Genomic DNA, 17,206 nt, shown 5'->3' with positions numbered 1-17,206 from the left:
AAACTTTCTCGGCCTGTTACAAGTTGAGGCTTTCTGTTGAGCATTATCAACATCATAAGTGCTGCTAGATGGATTCTTGTTGCAACACTTTGGAAGAAAAGCTGTGGAGATCTCATTGGAAAGCAACTGGTTTCGGGATGTTTTAAGATGCAACCTGTGGGAATAAACTGGATTTATGAATATGATCATCTTTGTGCTTACTAGCGGACCACTCTTCATTTGATGAAAATGGCAGGCTTTTTTTTTTTTTTTTTTTTTTTTTTTTTTTTTTTTTTTTTTTGGTTGTGTCCACTGCGAGTGAATCCAATAGAGTTTAAAAAATGCTTTAAACATGAGAGTGGGATAAAAATAACATTTTTCAGGTCAAGCTTTTGAAAAGTCAACAAAGTTGTGCTGATTGCCAATGATGCAAAACAATCTTCATGGAGAGATTCGTCGTTCGTTGTTCAACACCTCAAAGTCGTCGTCTTTTCCATTTCACTTCCAATAGGGATACTTTCCAAAAAGCTGCATCATCGGCATCCTTCAATGGCGTTTCCTTCTTCTTCCTCGTCGTCTTATCCCTCCAAGCGCCAGTTTGACGTGTTTGTGAGTTTCAGAGGCGCAGACACTCGTAATACCTTCACCTCTTACCTCCTTGAGTCCCTACACCGAAAAGGTATTGATGCTTTCTTTGACGGGAAACTACTGCGAGGAAAGGGCATCTCAGTTCTCTTTTTAACAGGATCCAACAATCTAAGATTTCAATCGTTGTCTTCTCGGAGAACTATGCCAACTCCACCTGGTGCTTGGAGGAACTCTGGAAGATAATGCAGTGCAGGGATAAATTTGGTCATGGGGTTATACCAATCTTCTACAAAGTCAAGAAATCTGATGTGGAGAATCAGAAGGGGAGTTTTGAAGCTCCCTTCCTGAGCCCTAAGGAGTTTTTTAAGGGAGATGGGCTCAAACTTGGGGCATGGAAGGAAGCTCTGAGGAATGCTTCCAATATCCTCGGCTTTGTGCTTCCTGAGGAGAGGTAATACAGCAGATCCAACGTTTCCTTCCTTAGAATGTGATTGTTCTCAAAATGCCGATATTGCAAATTTGTTATCTAACTGATCCCTCTGATTCAACTTCACATTTGTGATGGACAGGCCGGAGATTGAATTTGTTGACAAAATAGCCAGGGAAACTTTCAGGATGCTGAATGATTTGTCTCCATGTGAAATACGTGGTTTTCCAGGGAATGAATCACGTTCAAAGGAGCTGGAGGAGTTACTGAAGTTTGATGATGCAAGCTGTAACCGTACCATTGGGGTTCTTGGGATGGCTGGAATTGGCAAGACCACGGTTGCTGATAGCGTATACAAACGAAACCATCGTCTATTCGATGGGTACTGTTTCCTTGAAGACATTGACAATGAGTCGAAACGGCATGGATTACATCATTTGCATGAGAAACTTCTCTGTAAATTATTGGATGAAGAGAATTTGGATGTCAGAGCGCATGGAAGATTGGAAGAATTTTTAAGGAACAAGAAGTTGTTTATTGTGCTGGATAATGTGACTGAAGAAAATCAAATACAAGTTCTCATCGGACAGCAGGAGATGTACCGTAAAGGAAGTAGGATTGTTATAACTACGAGAGACAAGAAACTGCTGCTGAAAAACACTGATGCAACGTATGTAGTTCCAAGATTGAATGACAGGGAAGCTATGGAGCTTTTTTGCATAGATGCATTTTCTGGCAACCTTTACCCCACGGAAGAATTTATGGATCTATCAAATAAATTTGTTTATTATGCTAAAGGGCATCCGTTAGCTTTGAAGTTGTTAGGTTCAGGTCTATGTCAGAAGGAAAAGACGTACTGGGTTGAGAAATGGGAGAGATTAAGAGTAATGCCAGACAAGGAGATTCAGAAAGTGCTAAAAAGGAGCTATGAAGAACTGGATGATGAACAGAAGCGCATATTTCTGGATATCATCAAACTGTAAATTAAACCACAGAACAACAAAAGACAAGAAAAGAAAAACAGTTTCGGTTTATGATAAATTTTAAATGCTTTAACCGCTCATAGTCATGGAACATAATGACTAGACAGCATATGACATAGGCGGGTAAGGCTGAGCTCCCGGCAATGTAACCTTGGTTGGCTTGCGGTGTGGTCGGGTAAGCGGTTGGCATTGTCGATCCACCACCGACTTTAGTTATACCTTGCTGACGACCCATGTAGAAACATCCTACACAACCGCTGATGCATAGGAACACCAAGAATATGAACAATGGTAGCGAGAAATACACAAGTATCATCGCTTACAATCTCTGGATTTTAACTAAACCAGTGTTATGTCTAGACAAACCAGACGAATTATAGATTGTCTAAAGGAAGGGAACAGAGGTAATGAATTTATATGGGAATGTTGCTGCAAAAATGCATGGTATTGACTTTTTTTTTTAATATATAAGAAATGCAAGAAACATAAACTAACAATGATGGGCATATCATGTAAGTTAGATGGTCACATGAAATTGAACAGAATGAATTATTATGTTTAACCCATAAATGCCGTTTTATTATTATGAGTTAATCATTAACATTCGTTGTATATATATATATGGATCCCCTGTATTGACAACCTTTTTGTGTAGACTATATAATATGGGTTATAAGATTAATTGTTTGATTATTTGATAGGTTATAGGTTATATGGGTTGTAACCATTAGTTAATTTTTGATTTGAGATCCTCTTAACTTTTATTTACAACAACTTTTAAAAACAACCGCTTTTAACCGGGTCCTAAATTTTAACTCGAATCTTAACTTTTATTCACAACAACTTCTAAAAACAATTACATAAATTATATTTTATATAAAAACTACAATAGAAATAAAAGAAATTTCAACTCGTGCTCTAGCACGGGTCCTAATCTAATCTAATAATCATCTAGAGTAATATAGATGACAAGTCAAGTCAAAGTTTTCAAGTTGATCGAGTTAAGTACTGTTGTAATATTACTATTTGGATTATATCATTGTATGAACTATATGTTTTGGCTGGCAAAAACAGTTGACTTGTTATCTATACTACTGTAGTACTGTTATATAAAAGAGAATTCCAAAAGCATTTGTAAACTAAAGAATACAAGAACAAACACGATGGAGTCATTCACAACTCCTTCAACTTGAGGAAACATTGAAGAATAGTACGTGAACTAGTTAGTGTTGAAGACCAATTCTACTTATTTGCAGAAGCAACACAAATAAAAATAACATAGACTAATCAAAGCATTCGAGTGAAGCAAACTCTTTCTTATGATCTTATCACAATTAAAATCCAAAAAAAAGAGATCAAAAGTGTGGTTGGTTGTGTTGCCAATTCCACTCTTATGTATGTTTTTCAGCTCGAAGCAATTTACATCAAAAAAAGCCAAAAAGGATCTATCTCTCTTTGTGTTCCCAATCTCTCTGTTTTGTAGTATTTCACTATTTATCTCTTCTAAAGTAAAGCTGAGACCTTTACTTCATTGACTGGCATTTCCTAAATTGCCCTCGTCACCACTTTCACTCCTCTCTCTCTCTCTCCTCAGTCCTCCCTATGGCCACCGTCGCGATTCTGCGATCACTCCGCCGCCGTGAACTCTACGCAGCTTCCGTCTCTGCCTTTAAATTCTTCGTAAGCATTGATCCTTAAAGCTCGTTCCTTTGAGATTGGACTTTTTTTAATCTCCCCTTTTCGTTTATTGCAGAGCTCTGCTAGCGCCGGAGGGAGGACGACGGAGCTCAGGTTACATGGAGTCAAAGATATCATCGCCGTTGCGTCCGGTAAAGGCGGAGTCGGAAAGTCTTCCACAGCTGGTATAACCTTTCTACTGAAGCTTTTTGTGTGTTGAGATTGAAAGTGTTTGGCTTTTGTCAAAATGCTAATGTGAGAAGTTTGGGGGTTGATGTATATAGTAAACTTAGCTGTTGCATTGGCCAACAAATGTGAACTGAAGATTGGATTGCTTGATGCGGATGTGTACGGGCCATCTGTTCCAATTATGATGAAAATCAATCAAAAGCCCCAAGTTAACCAAGGTAGATGGATAGATAGATAGACACAAACCTCTAGCAACAGAATTAGCATTTTGTGTTTTTATATACATCATTTACGTTTTACTGTAATCTGTATTTGAAGATATGAAGATGATTCCAGTTGAGAACTATGGAGTTAAATGCATGTCAATGGGACTTCTTGTTGAAAAAGATGCACCCCTTGTGTGGAGAGGTCCTATGGTGTGTGTCTTTTTACATCCTTTCTAGAGTTTATTATCCACACAAGCAAAAAAAAGCTGTAGTTCCGTAATCAAGCTTTGTGGTATTGTTACAGGTAATGAGTGCTCTGGCTAAGATGACAAGAGGAGTTGATTGGGGAGATCTCGATATTCTTGTTGTTGATATGCCACCTGGAACCGGTGATGCTCAAATTTCCATATCTCAAAACCTGAAACTCTCAGGTAGCTGAACTCGTTGTAGCATATCCGAGTTGCCTTATATGAGAAAAATGTGTAGTTATCAGAGTGGGATTATGTTTCCAGGTGCTGTTATTGTATCAACTCCACAAGATGTTGCGCTTGCTGATGCTAATCGAGGAATCTCCATGTTTGACAAAGTTAGAGTACCTGTACGGCCATCTTCTTTATGTCATCTTTGCCTGCTGGGAAACATATAGATCTCGATCTAGCTGCTTAACCTTTCTGCATTTTTCTGCTAGATCTTGGGACTTGTGGAGAACATGAGTTGCTTTGTTTGTCCTCACTGTAACGAACCTTCTTTCATATTTGGGAAAGAAGGAGCACGCCGCACTGCTGCTAAGAAGGGTTTGAAACTTATCGGTGAGGTATATAATCTGAGCCAGAACCAATTTGTTACTTTTCAATGCTTTTAAGACCCTTGTTCATTCTCTCTCTGGTCTTACATTAAATAAATACTATTTGGTTGCCTATATAGATTCCACTGGAAATGACGATCAGAGAAGGTTCTGATGAAGGTGTTCCTGTGGTTGTCTCTTCACCGGGTTCTATAGTATCAAAAGCTTATGAAGATCTAGCTCAAAACGTGGTGAAAGGGCTAAAGGAACTTAGAGATAATCCAGAGAATGAAATTCAGATGAAGCTAAACGTTCCACATTCCAGCGGCTCGTCATAGAGCAAGCCATGCGAACAAGAGGCTAATATATAACCCATGTTTGTTTCGCCGCTTCACCTTATCAGATGATTTTACCCAAGAGAATGTTTGCAAAGAGAAGAATCTATATGCAGAGGACAAAGCCATAGAGCCACTCACTTTTTGTGAACCATATGAATCAGCACAACAATATGTTGAGGCTTTTATTTGTTAGATAGGAAGACGACGAATCAGAATAAGACATGTAGAGATCACTTTACAGTTATCTCAAGATTTTGAAGAAGAAAATATAACGTTCAGCTCTTCACAATGTAAGATGATCACCAAATTAACCCTTCATCATCTTGATCTTCATGGCCATAGCATTCTGCGTCTCCTCTATTCACATTGTCCCAAAGAGAATATTTACAACGAAAAGAATGTATTTGCAGATGACAAAAGCAATAGAGCCAGTCACTGTGTTATTAATCATGTGAATCAGCAAATTAATGTGGCTTTGTTAGATAGGAAGATGATGAATCAAATAAAGAGATGTAGAGATCACTATAGACTTCAAGAAAACAAATGTTCCGAGTAAGACATGTTGAGATCACTTCATAACATAAGATGAGATCACCAAATAATCCCTTCATCATCTTCTTCTTCAACTTCATCTTCAAATTCAAGATCTTCATTACCATAGCATTCTTCATCTCCTCTATACGCATCTTCATTACTGTAATCCTCACTCCAGGCTGGTTCTTCTTCCTCAGAACCCGGAGGTTTCAAAAGGCTTTCTTCACTGCTATGATTTGAATATTCCACTTGGTCACCAACACCGACTGCTTTCTCTAGATTATCCCTCTTTGGAGAGTTATCCTACAAAGATATGAATACACATAAGAGACTCGGCAGAGAAACAAGAGGCCTATTCTAGCAACATGAAGCTGATATCTCTTCAACTTTCGATTCTATGAATGAAACACAGCATTATACTTGTTAGAAATAGGAGTAAACTTACATCACCAAATAGCTTATCCAAGGCATCGTAATTGATTTCCAAACTCGGTCTCTGCATGAAATAAGACAAGAAAAAATTATGTCAGACGATAAATTTAACTACAAATGAAAAATAAGGAAGATCCAAAGAAATCTGAAAGAAACAAAAGTGCAATATATATAGACATTGTTTCAGAGAGAGAGAGCTGAAGGAATGGTAGCACCGACCTTTGTATTTTCAGTTTCTACATTGCTTGGGGTTCTGGTTGCAAAAGCTTTCTTACTAGGAGCAGTCTTATTAGCAGGATCCTTCTTTTTCTCATTGGCGACTTTCCTCCTCTTTCCCTGAGAATCAATAAAATGAATGATCATTAACAAGAACGTCAATGAAAGCATGTGAGTAACAATATGAAGTTGACTTAACAGAAATTAAGTAGATCAAAGACAGGTTAAGAGCAAACACCTTTTGGTACTCAGGGTTCATCAATTCCCATGCTCTCTTCTTGAAAATGAATTCTTCTTTATTACTTAGATAACCAGCAACCTGATGAGCAGCAATAACCATCAAAATCAGGGTATAGAAATTGCTTTTGCTCACAAGCTTCATACATATAATTTAACATTAAAGAATAGAGCAGAATGTCAAAAACCGGAAGACAAGCACAAGACAATAGTTTTGACTAGGTTACACGGTTGGAATGAAGTGAAACTAATTAACACGTGATGGACTTACATGTTAACAAAATGCTGGTTCGCCACAATCCAGGAACAAGTGTTGAGTTTACAGAGACTAAAACCATAGACGGGATTCAAATCAGATAAAACTCAACAGGAACAAAAACTATATCCTCCTTAAGAAGGGTAGAGAGATGCTAAAAATTAATGGAATACATGTGTTGAAAATTTGTGAGAGCTACAATAAGCATCAATTAATCATTAAGGTAGAAGACATTTTTCTACCTCAGCATCACTGATATCAGATAAGTCCCCTTTGTTGCGGCACACTTTGATGTTTCTAGCAATTGAATCAGATACTAAACCTCGACTAATAAGTTTAACCGGTGTAACGTCTTTCGAAGATAATTTTACTGATTTCCCCACCTGAAATTGACATACAAACATGGTTACTATGCAAAGATCCAGATTTCTAAAAATCAAACAAAGCTCCTCATAAGTAGGAATCTATATAGTTATGTCATTCCAGGCAATATCAATACCAGAAAGAGACCAATATATATTAAAAGAACCATGCTTTGATCAAATACAAGATAGTTTCTCCTGATTTTTTCTTATCTAGATCACAGAGCGACACACAATTCAATTAAAAACAATAGTAATTTCTGACAACTAAATCACGATCACAAAAGCCCTAAAATTTAACCGAGAATCAGATCAAACCCCGAATAAGAAAGGAGAGAAATTTACCATCTTCACGAACCCAATGTTGCAAAAATCGATCGCCGGTGAGAATTTGGGTTCAAATATCAGAAACCTATAACACGCCGCCTGATATGAAAACGAGATCGGAGAAGCTTATTTATAATTTTTTATTTCCCATATTCCCTTTTTTCAGTTTTAATTCCGGATTGACACGTGTCTTAGTCCTATTGGTTATAGGGTTTGCCAAGTAAGCACAGACACTTTTAAAGATAAGCTATTTCCTTTTTAATCCTCTGGTTATCAAAATCTTTGACTTTTGCCTCCCAACATATATTTCTCAGAAACGAGTGTTGTGGTACTGCTTTTGCTTGCTCGCTCTTCCCTTCTTTGACTCCTCGCTGGTCTAAGGCTTAGGGTTCTTCGTTTACGCGTTTCTTTCTCTCGTTAATTGCATTTTTTGAAGGTAAAGTATCGATCTTTTCGTCTGCTGAATCCGAATTTGAAGCTTTTGCTACGCAATATTTGTGTTCTTTTCTTTTATGGGTCATGGGTACATTGCATCGTTTCATGAATTTTTAACCATTCTATCATTGAAATTTGCAATCTTTACCTCTGCATTGCCCAAGACTAATTCTTGTTGTCTCTGTTTCTTTCGAAACCAATTTTGACCCTTTAGTAATGCGTTTGTTTTCAAAGTTGAAGTCTTTATTCTTCTTTTTTTTGTTTTACTTCTTTATCTTGTTAAAGGTTTCACAACAACAATCTACTCTGATTTCTTTTTTTCAGAAATAGTGTAATACTCGAAAGACTAAGATCATCACTGTTTTACATAACAAATGGATGAAGGATTGGATTTGGATGAGAATGATTCTGGCAATGACAGCGATGTTTCGTCAGTCGCTAGCAATCTCCATGATGAAGAGATTATCCCTTGGTTTTTTACAAGAGAAGATATCGAAACAACCTCACCGTCGAGGCGAGATGGTATTGATTTGAACATGGAAAATAGCCTACGCAACTCATACTGTGCCTTTTTGGATAATCTCGGCGAAAGACTGAAACTGTAAGTTTCTTTTTGCCTTACATGTGTTTGTTGCTATACTGCTTTAGTTTCTGTTTTGTGTTGGTATTTCGTAAGTTCACCATCTTCGGGACATGTATCCTTTTGGTCTGTTAAAAATTCTAGAGTGTGATGATGTACTGCAGCGGTGCAGCCAATTTAGGGATTTTGATACTCTAACTTTGTTTAATTTTAGTATGTGATTTGGACACCCTTGTATCTTGGTATGTTTATTAACATGAATCTTAAGAGTTAAAGGCTTAAAGCCATTAATGGCTCCATCTGAATGTAAGAAGCTTATCAGGTTTTGGTTCCTTTGATGAATGTGGGCTGATATAAGTTTCTCAATGCAGTCCTCAGGTAACTATAGCCACTGCTACGGTATTCTGTCATCGATTCTTCATTCGTCAATCGCACGCCAAGAATGACAGATGGGTGAGTTTAGTTGGGTGAACAAAATGGTTACTAAGGAAATATATGTCTTTTAGTCTCTGTTGTTTTGAGTGCCTATGAGTCTATTAGCCTATAGCTGTCTGTCTGGTGATTTAAAACATCCTGGTTTCTTGAGATTCCTCTATAGATATCCATCTCTGTGTCATCATCTTTGCTAGCTCTCTGTTTCTACTGGTTTGGATAGATGTGCATGGTTAATAAACTTGTGCTTGTTTTGCGATGATGTATTCTTCTAGAGCAGTAAGAACAACTAGATTGGTACTTATGCCTTTGCCTGTTATATTTGCTCTCCAGACAATTGCAACAGTCTGCATACTCCTAGCTGGGAAGGTTGTGGAAACTCCAGTGGATTTAAAAGACGTTATTATTGCCTCTTATGAGATAATACACAAGAAGGAACTTTCTGATGCTCAGAAAAAGGTTTCTTTTTTTCATACTACCTATCCTACAACTCTCCTTGTCCATTTCTTCTTTGTTGTTTACTTTACTAGGTTTTTGAAAAGATTTATTCTTTCCTTTCTTTTGCACATAAATGTTATTTCACTTTTGCAGGAAGTATATGAGCAACAGAAAGAGCTTGTATTAAGTGGAGAGGATCTTGTTCTTTCTACATTAAACTTTGATCTCTATATTAGTCTCCCTTATATACCTCTTGTCGAAGCAATTAAGAGATTTATGGTTGACGATGCTAGGACCGATCTTGCCCAACTTGCATGGAATTTTGTCAACGATTGGTATGCTTAAAAATGTTACTTGAAAGCTTTTTGAATTCTAATGGTTCTCTATACGCCTTGTGCTTTTGCCTTCTTCATACAATCATGAGTCCCTTGCAGTCGGCGGACGACTCTCTGCCTGCAGTATAAGCCTGATCACATAGCGGCGGGTGTTCTTTTCCTTGCTGCTGAGCTCCTAAACATGGACTTACAATCATATGGAGAGGTCTTGTGTCAAGATTTTGATATCCCAGCTTGTCAATTAGAGGGTATGTGTATTTTTTTACTTAAAAATTTGTGAGCTCGATTGCTCTAAACCTTGTTGCTGTGGTTTATTTATAATTTGCATTTTCAGATATCCGAGGCCAAATACATGAGCTTTATGAGAGAAAGCATATTCCTACATCTCAAGAAAGCAAAGTTGAAAGTAGTGGTGGTGTAGCTGAAGTGCATCAACATGTATCCAGTGACATGGCTTCCACAGATAAGCGTCCAAGTTCTGATATCGAAGGAGGGTCATCGAAAATCAATCTAAGCCAGAGCGATGATCATTCAGTCCACGATGTGTCTAGGCCTGAAGAAATTGGAGAGGAGCACTCAGAAAGTGAAGCTGGAAAGAATCGAGATGACCATTCTGTTCATACTATAATTGTTGAGACAAGTGATGATGCTGCGGTCAGCCAATTGGAGAAAGACTTGCAAGTGCTTCAAGAGGAGGTGGATGATGCTAAACAAGAGAAAGATAAGAAGTCATTTGACAAAGAGATAGATAAGAGGGATTTGATGGATGAGAAGGACTTGAGTAAAAGAGAAGCAGAAGAAGAGGATAGCATTACGAGAAGACAAAGCTTCATGAACCCTGATGACAACACGAGTGTGGAACACAGTGAGATTCTAGATGCAAACCACTCAGGTGTTGATGGCTGATGCCTCTCTGATGAATGACAGTGATATATGAAAGAATTGAAGATGGTGAAATATTGGTTTAGATTTTCAGCTGATAAGCTTTTGGAAGAACTGGGTTTTGGAGAGACGACTATTGGGAAGAGCTTATAAAAGTAAACGAGTTTTGGAGAGACAATTTATTTTATGTTTTCTCCAAAAGAGGAAGATGGTTTGGGACCCTAAGAATTTGTAAATAATAAATGCATGTACAAAGTTTCTTTTTTTGCCTTATATGTTAAACTCTAATAACTATGAAATCATACTGAACTTAGAAATAGAATATTTGAAGATGGATTAAGAAGTAAAAATAATTTGAAAATTAAGGAATTTACCTGTTATCTCGTTGAATCTTCATAACAGGATTTATCAATATTATTATTATTTGACTTTCAATGACTTCATTTTATTTCCATACAGAAAAACAAAAAATGAATTAAGTAAAAATCGTGTAGGGTACGCTTCTTGTCTTTTGGAGTCATACTTAAGTCTCACAATACAACATAGAGGTTTTTCCCATTTCATCTTCCTCTGCTTCTTACTTTGTCTCTCGCGGTGTCCTTTAACAAAGGTATGATGAAATTTGCATTGCATGAATCTACCTTTACTTGTGCCTTAGCAATGTTTTTTTGTTTTTGTTAACTGTTTTATGTTGAATGGTCTTGTCACGAGAATCTTATTGTTCTGTTCTCTTTTGAGTTTCGATTATCGAATTAGGTGTTCTTAGCAAACCTCTAATTTAGATTCCGTCTGTAGAAAAAATGTACTGTTTAATTTCTGGTTAAACCCTTTTCGTAAAACATTGAACTCCGTACTTAGATGTTTTTTTTTTTACCAAAACAACTCTCCTGTGTGGAAACATTCCTTAATCTTTATAGAGTAAGCTCCAAAACATGGAATGTAACAAGGATGAAGCTAGAAGGGCAATGGATATCGCTGAGAAGAGAGTTTCAGAGAAAGATTACAATGGAGCCAAGAAATTTGTTAACAAAGCTCACACTTTGTATCCTAACCTTGATTGTTTGCAACAAGTGTTGATGATGATCGATGTTTATATCTCTGCAACAAACAAGATCTACGGAGAAGCTGATTGGTACGGAGTTCTCGGTGTAGACCCTTTGGCTGATGATGGAGCGGTGAAGAGACAGTACAAGAAGTTGGCTCTTTTGCTTCATCCTGATAAGAACAAGTTTAAAGGCGCGGAAGGTGCGTTTAAGCTGGTTTCACAAGCTTGGTGTTTGTTATCTGATAAGGTCAAGAGAAGTGGTTATGATCAAAAGAGGAAGTCGAAAGATGCAACTCCCGGGATGCAGAAACCACCAAACCCAACACACAAGCCTGATCCTCATAATGGGAATCAAAATGCTAGAGGAGGTGTGGATCCGAGTGCTAGGGCTACAAGTGATCATAAGCCTGCTAGTGGGATGCCAAAACCACCAAATCCACCCAAGCCAGCAGCATCTTCTAACGGGAATCAAAATGCTCGAGGCGGTGTGGATCCGAGCGCTGGGGCTACAAGCAATCATAAGCCTGCTAGTGGGATGCCAAAACCACCAAATCCACACAAGCCTGCTTGTCATAATGGGAATCAAAATGCTAGAGGTGGTGTGGATCCGAGTGCTAAGGCTACAAGTGATCATAAGCCTGCTAGTGGGATGCCAAAACCACCAAATTCACACAAGCCAGCAACATCTTCCAATGGGAATCAAAACGCTAGAGGTGGTGTGGATCCGAGTGCTGGGGCTACAAATGATCATAAGCCTGCTAGTGGGATGCCAAAACCACCATATCCACACAAGCCAGCATCTTCTAACGGGAATCAAAATGCTAGAGGAGGTGTGTATCCGAGTGCTGCGGCTACAAGTAATCATAAGCCTGCTTGTGGGATGCCCAAACCACTAAATCCACACAAACCATCATCTTCAAGCGGGCATCAAAATGCTAGAGACCGTGTGGATCTGAGCCCTAAACCTAGGAGTTTTGCCCCTGCTCCTGCCCCTGCCCCTGCCCCTGCTGATTCATCAAAACAGCATACAGATAGTATGTTGTTTTGGACAGTGTGCAATAGATGCACGACACAATGTCCATATGTGACGGGTTTTTGTCATATAAAGCCCGTACATTGTCTTATCTGTGGTCAGATTTTCAGTGCAACACAAGTTGTGAAGCCAGTCAACTGCTCAACATCTCCTCAACAACAACAAAACAGCTCCCAAAATAAAGCAACAAACAAAAGCACCAATGGAGCTTCTTCTTCTGTGAGAAATTCTTCTCCATCTGCAGCTCCAAAACTCCACAAGCAAGTGCCCAAAGTCAAGCAATAAACCAAAACACAAATGGAGCCTCTTCTTCACACAGAGTTTCTTCACCATCTGTTAGTGCAACCGTGAACATTCCACAGGTAAATGTTTTGAGGCCAGTCGTCAACCTCTCATCATCTCCTCAACTACAACAGCAACAACAATGGAGTGCCCAAAACACAAGTGGTGGTACATATTCACAGAATTTTTCTTCATCATCGGTTAGTTATACCTACAATTTTCAGTGGAATTGTTCAGTGTCAGTAACGGCCAATTCTGGTAGCATAAATGCCACAAATCAAGCACAAGAAGTTTTGAAAAGAGTACGGGAGTCACATGCTACTGCAGGGAAGGTTCTTAAGAAGCCGAGGGCAGAGAAGGTGCTTAAAAAGCCGAGGGCAGATGGGAGATAAGAATTGAAAAGACTTATCACAAATTTCTTGAAGTTGCTGAGTTCTGTTTTTTGCCTTTCAGGATGCTTTATGATATGTTATGGATCCTTTTTTTTTTGTTTTCTTTTTTTATCTCTAGACTCAACTAAAGTGGAACAAGAGAAAGTTCTCCTTTCACCGTCAATGTGTGATGTCCTAAGTTCTCTTAACCACTCTGGTGTAGTTTCAATATTTGTGGAAGATCCTTTTGATTCAAGAAAATTGGGTTTCATGACTCTGAAGCCTTGTTTTTCTCTAGTTTTAGCTCTGTTGTTTTACTTGAATAATAACTGATGGAATGAGATTGAAACTTAGACAGACACATATATGGTATAGTAAATCTTGGACAAGAAAATATAAGATAAGTCCCCTGCAAGATCACCATCAGACATAGAGGCTCATGGTAGTATCCATACCACTAAGACACCAAATTTGTTTCAAGAGAACATGATCAAATCTTTACAGGACAGCTTCTGCTGATTTTCTTCTCTAATCACAAGCAACACATATTCAAGAAAAACAAACGTTTGTTGTAAACAATTTGTTTGTCCGTAATGAATCATATGTAATTGTTGGATGATGCTCCATAAAGAAACATATGTTAGATGGAGTATGTAAGAACTATGAATCCACTCGTCAGTCAAGTAAATCAGGATCAGAAAAAAAAAACCTGAAATGTAATCTACAATCAGAGTCTAAATGCTTGAGCTTTATGAGAGAAAGTATATTCCTAATCCCACATATCAAGAAAGCAGAGTTGAAAATAGTGGTGGTGTAGCCGTAGGGCAATCAACCTACCTGTCTCCAGAGATATGGCTTCCACAGATAAGTGTATAAGTTCTGATATCGAATGAGGCTCATCGAAAGTCAATCTAAGCCAGAGCGATGATCATCACTATGGCCGATGAACTATTTTTGTATTCTAATTGTTGTGACAAGTAATAATAATTTATTACGCACTAAGCTAATAATATTTCCTTTTTTCTTCTATCCATAAGTGTTACGTGTAATACACGCGTGACTCGCCCAATGGTTTATTGGTTTATTAAATTGGAAATCAAATCTTCGATACGTATAAGCCCTATAAAATTACCTGATACGGAGTGATACCAAACCATTATTTGTTACCTCTGTTAATATCTTCCTCTTCTCTGGCGGCGTTTCTAGGGTTCTTCTGATTAGCACGAGATTTCGCGACAAGTTTCTTCAATGGGTATTGTTATTTTCACCGAACTCTGTTTCTGATTTTGTGTGATGTTTCGTGTGGCTTCCTTTTGAAACTCTGTGATTTCCTGTTTTGGTTCTGTACGTACACAATCCTCTGAACTATTGTCTTTTTGTCTTTTGCATCTCAAATTGTATCGGTAGAGGAAAAAAACTCTCTCAACGACATGGAGTCTAATAAAGAAGAAGCTAGAAGAGCATTGGATATTGCTGATAGGAAACTTTCGGAGAATGATTACGATGGAGCCAAAAAAATCGCTATAAAGGCTCAGGCCTTGTATCCAAGGGTCGACGGTTTGGAACAAGTTTTGAAGATGATCGATGTTTATCTCTATGCATCAAACAAGATCAACGGATCAAGAGGAGAACCTGACTGGTATGGCGTACTAGGTTTGGATCCTTTAGCTGATGATGAAGCTGTGAAGAAACGTTACAAGAAGTTAGCTCTATTGCTTCATCCGGACAAGAACAAGTTTAACGGCGCTGAAGGCGCGTTTAAGTTGGTTTTAGAAGCTTGGTATCTATTATCTGATAAAGCTAAGAGAGCTTCTTATGATCGAAAGAGGAGGAGATCAAACCAAATTAACCATAAACCAGATAAGCGACATAAGCCAAATTCTTCTTATACGTACGAGTCTGAGTTTAAGCCTAGGCCTGAGCCTAAGCCTGAGCATAAGAAGCCTGAGCCTGAGCGTAAGAAGCCTGAACCTGAGCCTGAGCTTAAGAAGCCTGATCCTAAACCTGAGCCTAAGACTGAGCCTAAACCTGAGCCTAAGTCTGAGACTGAGACTAAACCTAAGCCTGATTCTTCATTAGAAACAACGAATTGTGGTAACTTTTGGACAGTGTGCAGAAACAACAGATGCAAGACATATTGGGAATTTAAGAGGGATTATCTTAACAAGGTCTTAACTTGTCAAAACTGCAGTCAGTGGTTTGTTGCGACCGAAGTAATTCCAGTGGCACACAATGGGAGGCCAGTCATCATAATGAGTCCCTGTAATCAGCCAATGCGCAAAAGCACTTTCTCAACTTCAGCATCTAACATTGCAAATGCTGCACCCATAAGAATGAAAAGATGGTTTGACCCTAACCCTAAGCTTGATTCTTCATCTAACAAGAAGGAAACCAGTATCTTTTGGACAGTGTGCAATAGATGTAAGACACTTTGTAAACTTATGAGGTCTAATTCTCCTAACAAGACTTTGGCTTGTCCATACTGCAGTGAGAATTTCCAAGCGACCGAGATAATTCCATACATAGTCAATGGAAGGCCAGTCATCACATCGAGTCTTCTTCCCTTTAGTAAGTCATCAAGCAGCAAAAACACAACTTCTTCTTCTACTAGCTCCGCATCAGCATCTGCTACCGCAAAGCCAAAGACTGCATATCAAAGTGGAGACGCACTGAAAAGGTTTTTTCCCGAGTCACGAGAAAAGATCGCTGCTGATTTTGCTTTTGCTGCTGCTGGAGGAAATGCAAACGTTGCATATAGTATTTACAAGAAGATGACAACAGGAAATAAAAACTCTGCTTTAGAAACAGAGACCGATGGCAACAGGAAGTGCCAAGCAGTCTAGCTATGAAGCAGAGAGGCTTTTCAGGAAACCGATGACAACATTGAATGCCAACTCTACTCTTGCAGCAGAGAGAGACCTACATGACAGATGTGAAATAAGAAGTAAGAAATTTGGATTTAGAAGTTAATTTTATATCTGTTTTTTTGTTTCTTGGTATGCATCGTTAATAGTTTTTTTTATTTGATCTTATGAAACTTGAATTTACTGTTCTGCGAGTGCTTCGACTCAAATCTATATCTTTTTTCATTGAATTCATTCATCTCAATCTGCTGCTAGCCACACACACACTGCACTTTTGTAAAGGGAAATATGTGCTTCTCTGCCCTTTCTCCACTTATGCTCTTCCTTCTTTGTTCTTATGTATGTTGAGTCTCGTAATTCATATAATGACCTAACGAACTACACAAAATAACTGAAATTAGGCGTCAATAAATTGATGAGTTTGTGAAATAATACAGGAAACAGAACCAAACCAAAGATGCATCAGCGTTACTCTCCGTACAAGTCTGATGACTGATGGTACGTTTTAAACTTTTTATGGAGTTCCATTTAGTGATAGACAGATGGGTAATATCCTGGTTTCTAAACAATGTGTTTGATTAATTTCAGTAACATCTGATCTGGTTGGATACATATACACTAATGGAAGTCTTTGGAAGGTAGATAGTATGGGATTAAACTACGTCTAATATATATACATTAGTTAGATTATGAAGTTCATATAATACAATGAACAAAAGTATATCAAATTTAAGAACACACAAAAATTTATTATGTATTATGCTAATTTTTCTACCAACACATATAGTATACAAGTAAGTAATCATCATTTGTGAAATAGGCATTATTGTATAGATTTAAATAATATATTAAAAATATTTATAAATATTTAATATCAATAAAAAAATTTTGCTTGATTTTAGAGATTTAAATATTATATATGCAATTTTTATAATCATTATCTATATAATGTTAAATTATTTTAAATATTTTAA

General features: G+C 37.8%; 4 protein-coding genes and 2 pseudogenes across 8 annotated transcripts; 5 read left to right on the top strand and 1 right to left on the bottom strand.

Moving 5' to 3' along the window:
• Positions 1-389: 389 nt before the first annotated feature.
• Positions 390-2,443, top strand: LOC104774599 (disease resistance protein RPP2B). Its single transcript, XM_087469514.1, is given in 3 exon segments — positions 390-696; positions 699-1,018; positions 1,137-2,443. Coding segments are annotated over 3 exon segments (1,329 nt in total). The 5' UTR covers positions 390-528; the 3' UTR covers positions 1,978-2,443.
• Positions 2,444-3,133: 690 nt separating this feature from the next.
• Positions 3,134-5,460, top strand: LOC104718365 (iron-sulfur protein required for NADH dehydrogenase, mitochondrial). Of its 2 annotated transcripts, none has more exons than XM_010436094.3 (8): positions 3,134-3,657; positions 3,731-3,839; positions 3,939-4,061; positions 4,162-4,259; positions 4,354-4,480; positions 4,562-4,647; positions 4,738-4,863; positions 4,974-5,460. In XM_010436094.3, the coding sequence occupies exons 1-8, from the start codon at positions 3,580-3,582 to the stop codon at positions 5,169-5,171; spliced, it is 945 nt and encodes a 314-aa protein (XP_010434396.2). In that variant the 5' UTR covers positions 3,134-3,579; the 3' UTR covers positions 5,172-5,460. The 2 variants fall into 2 exon arrangements, with proteins under 2 accessions (XP_010434396.2, XP_010434397.2); XM_010436095.3 differs by having other exon boundaries at positions 3,375-3,657; positions 4,180-4,259.
• A 134-nt stretch (positions 5,461-5,594) lies between these two features.
• LOC104718364 (uncharacterized) lies at positions 5,595-7,683 on the bottom strand. 2 transcript variants are annotated; one of them, XM_087469513.1, is made up of 7 exons: positions 7,554-7,669; positions 7,089-7,229; positions 6,862-6,918; positions 6,592-6,672; positions 6,357-6,473; positions 6,151-6,201; positions 5,595-6,008 (listed from the first exon to the last, which is right to left on the bottom strand). In XM_087469513.1, the coding sequence occupies exons 4-7, from the start codon at positions 6,610-6,612 to the stop codon at positions 5,763-5,765; spliced, it is 435 nt and encodes a 144-aa protein (XP_087325639.1). In that variant the 5' UTR covers positions 6,613-6,672; positions 6,862-6,918; positions 7,089-7,229; positions 7,554-7,669; the 3' UTR covers positions 5,595-5,762. The 2 variants fall into 2 exon arrangements, with proteins under 2 accessions (XP_087325639.1, XP_010434395.2); XM_010436093.3 differs by lacking the exon at positions 6,862-6,918 and having other exon boundaries at positions 7,554-7,683.
• A 120-nt stretch (positions 7,684-7,803) lies between these two features.
• LOC104718363 (cyclin-T1-2-like) lies at positions 7,804-10,987 on the top strand (annotated as a pseudogene). The gene is made up of 7 exons (XR_015568697.1): positions 7,804-7,971; positions 8,295-8,571; positions 8,922-9,003; positions 9,316-9,441; positions 9,574-9,755; positions 9,855-10,003; positions 10,090-10,987. The product of XR_015568697.1 is annotated as a cyclin-T1-2-like (transcript).
• A 463-nt stretch (positions 10,988-11,450) lies between these two features.
• LOC104718362 (uncharacterized) lies at positions 11,451-13,125 on the top strand. Its single transcript, XM_019230911.2, has one exon. The coding sequence runs from the start codon at positions 11,570-11,572 to the stop codon at positions 12,998-13,000; it is 1,431 nt and encodes a 476-aa protein (XP_019086456.2). The 5' UTR covers positions 11,451-11,569; the 3' UTR covers positions 13,001-13,125.
• A 1,398-nt stretch (positions 13,126-14,523) lies between these two features.
• Positions 14,524-16,730, top strand: LOC104718359 (uncharacterized; annotated as a pseudogene). The gene is made up of 3 exons (XR_015568696.1): positions 14,524-14,620; positions 14,776-16,312; positions 16,670-16,730. The product of XR_015568696.1 is annotated as an uncharacterized LOC104718359 (transcript).
• The last annotated feature ends 476 nt before the right edge of the window (positions 16,731-17,206 follow it).

Source organism: Camelina sativa, chromosome 10 (genome assembly GCF_030686135.1).
Source record: "Camelina sativa cultivar CO46 ecotype springtype chromosome 10, ASM3068613v1".
Classification (NCBI taxonomy): Eukaryota; Viridiplantae; Streptophyta; class Magnoliopsida; order Brassicales; family Brassicaceae; genus Camelina; species Camelina sativa.
Note: the sequence above shows the minus strand (reverse complement) of the source record. Positions and strands in the feature narration are given on the sequence as shown.

What these genes read in the sequence shown, in the direction of transcription:
- LOC104718365 (XM_010436094.3), top strand. Translation starts at nt 3,580, where the DNA reads ATGGCCACCGTCGCGATTCTGCGATCACTCCGCCGCCGTGAACTCTAC. An exon ending in AAAGCCCCAAGTTAACCAAG is followed by an intron (nt 4,062 to 4,161) that starts GTAGATGGATAG and finishes CTGTATTTGAAG; the next exon opens with ATATGAAGATGATTCCAGTT. An exon ending in TTGACAAAGTTAGAGTACCT is followed by an intron (nt 4,648 to 4,737) that starts GTACGGCCATCT and finishes TTTTTCTGCTAG; the next exon opens with ATCTTGGGACTTGTGGAGAA.
- LOC104718364 (XM_010436093.3), bottom strand. An exon ending in CTGATATCAGTGATGCTGAG is followed by an intron (nt 6,673 to 7,088) that starts GTAGAAAAATGT and finishes GCTGCTCATCAG; the next exon opens with GTTGCTGGTTATCTAAGTAA. An exon ending in TAGAAACTGAAAATACAAAG is followed by an intron (nt 6,202 to 6,356) that starts GTCGGTGCTACC and finishes TATTTCATGCAG; the next exon opens with AGACCGAGTTTGGAAATCAA.
- LOC104718362 (XM_019230911.2), top strand. Translation starts at nt 11,570, where the DNA reads ATGGAATGTAACAAGGATGAAGCTAGAAGGGCAATGGATATCGCTGAG.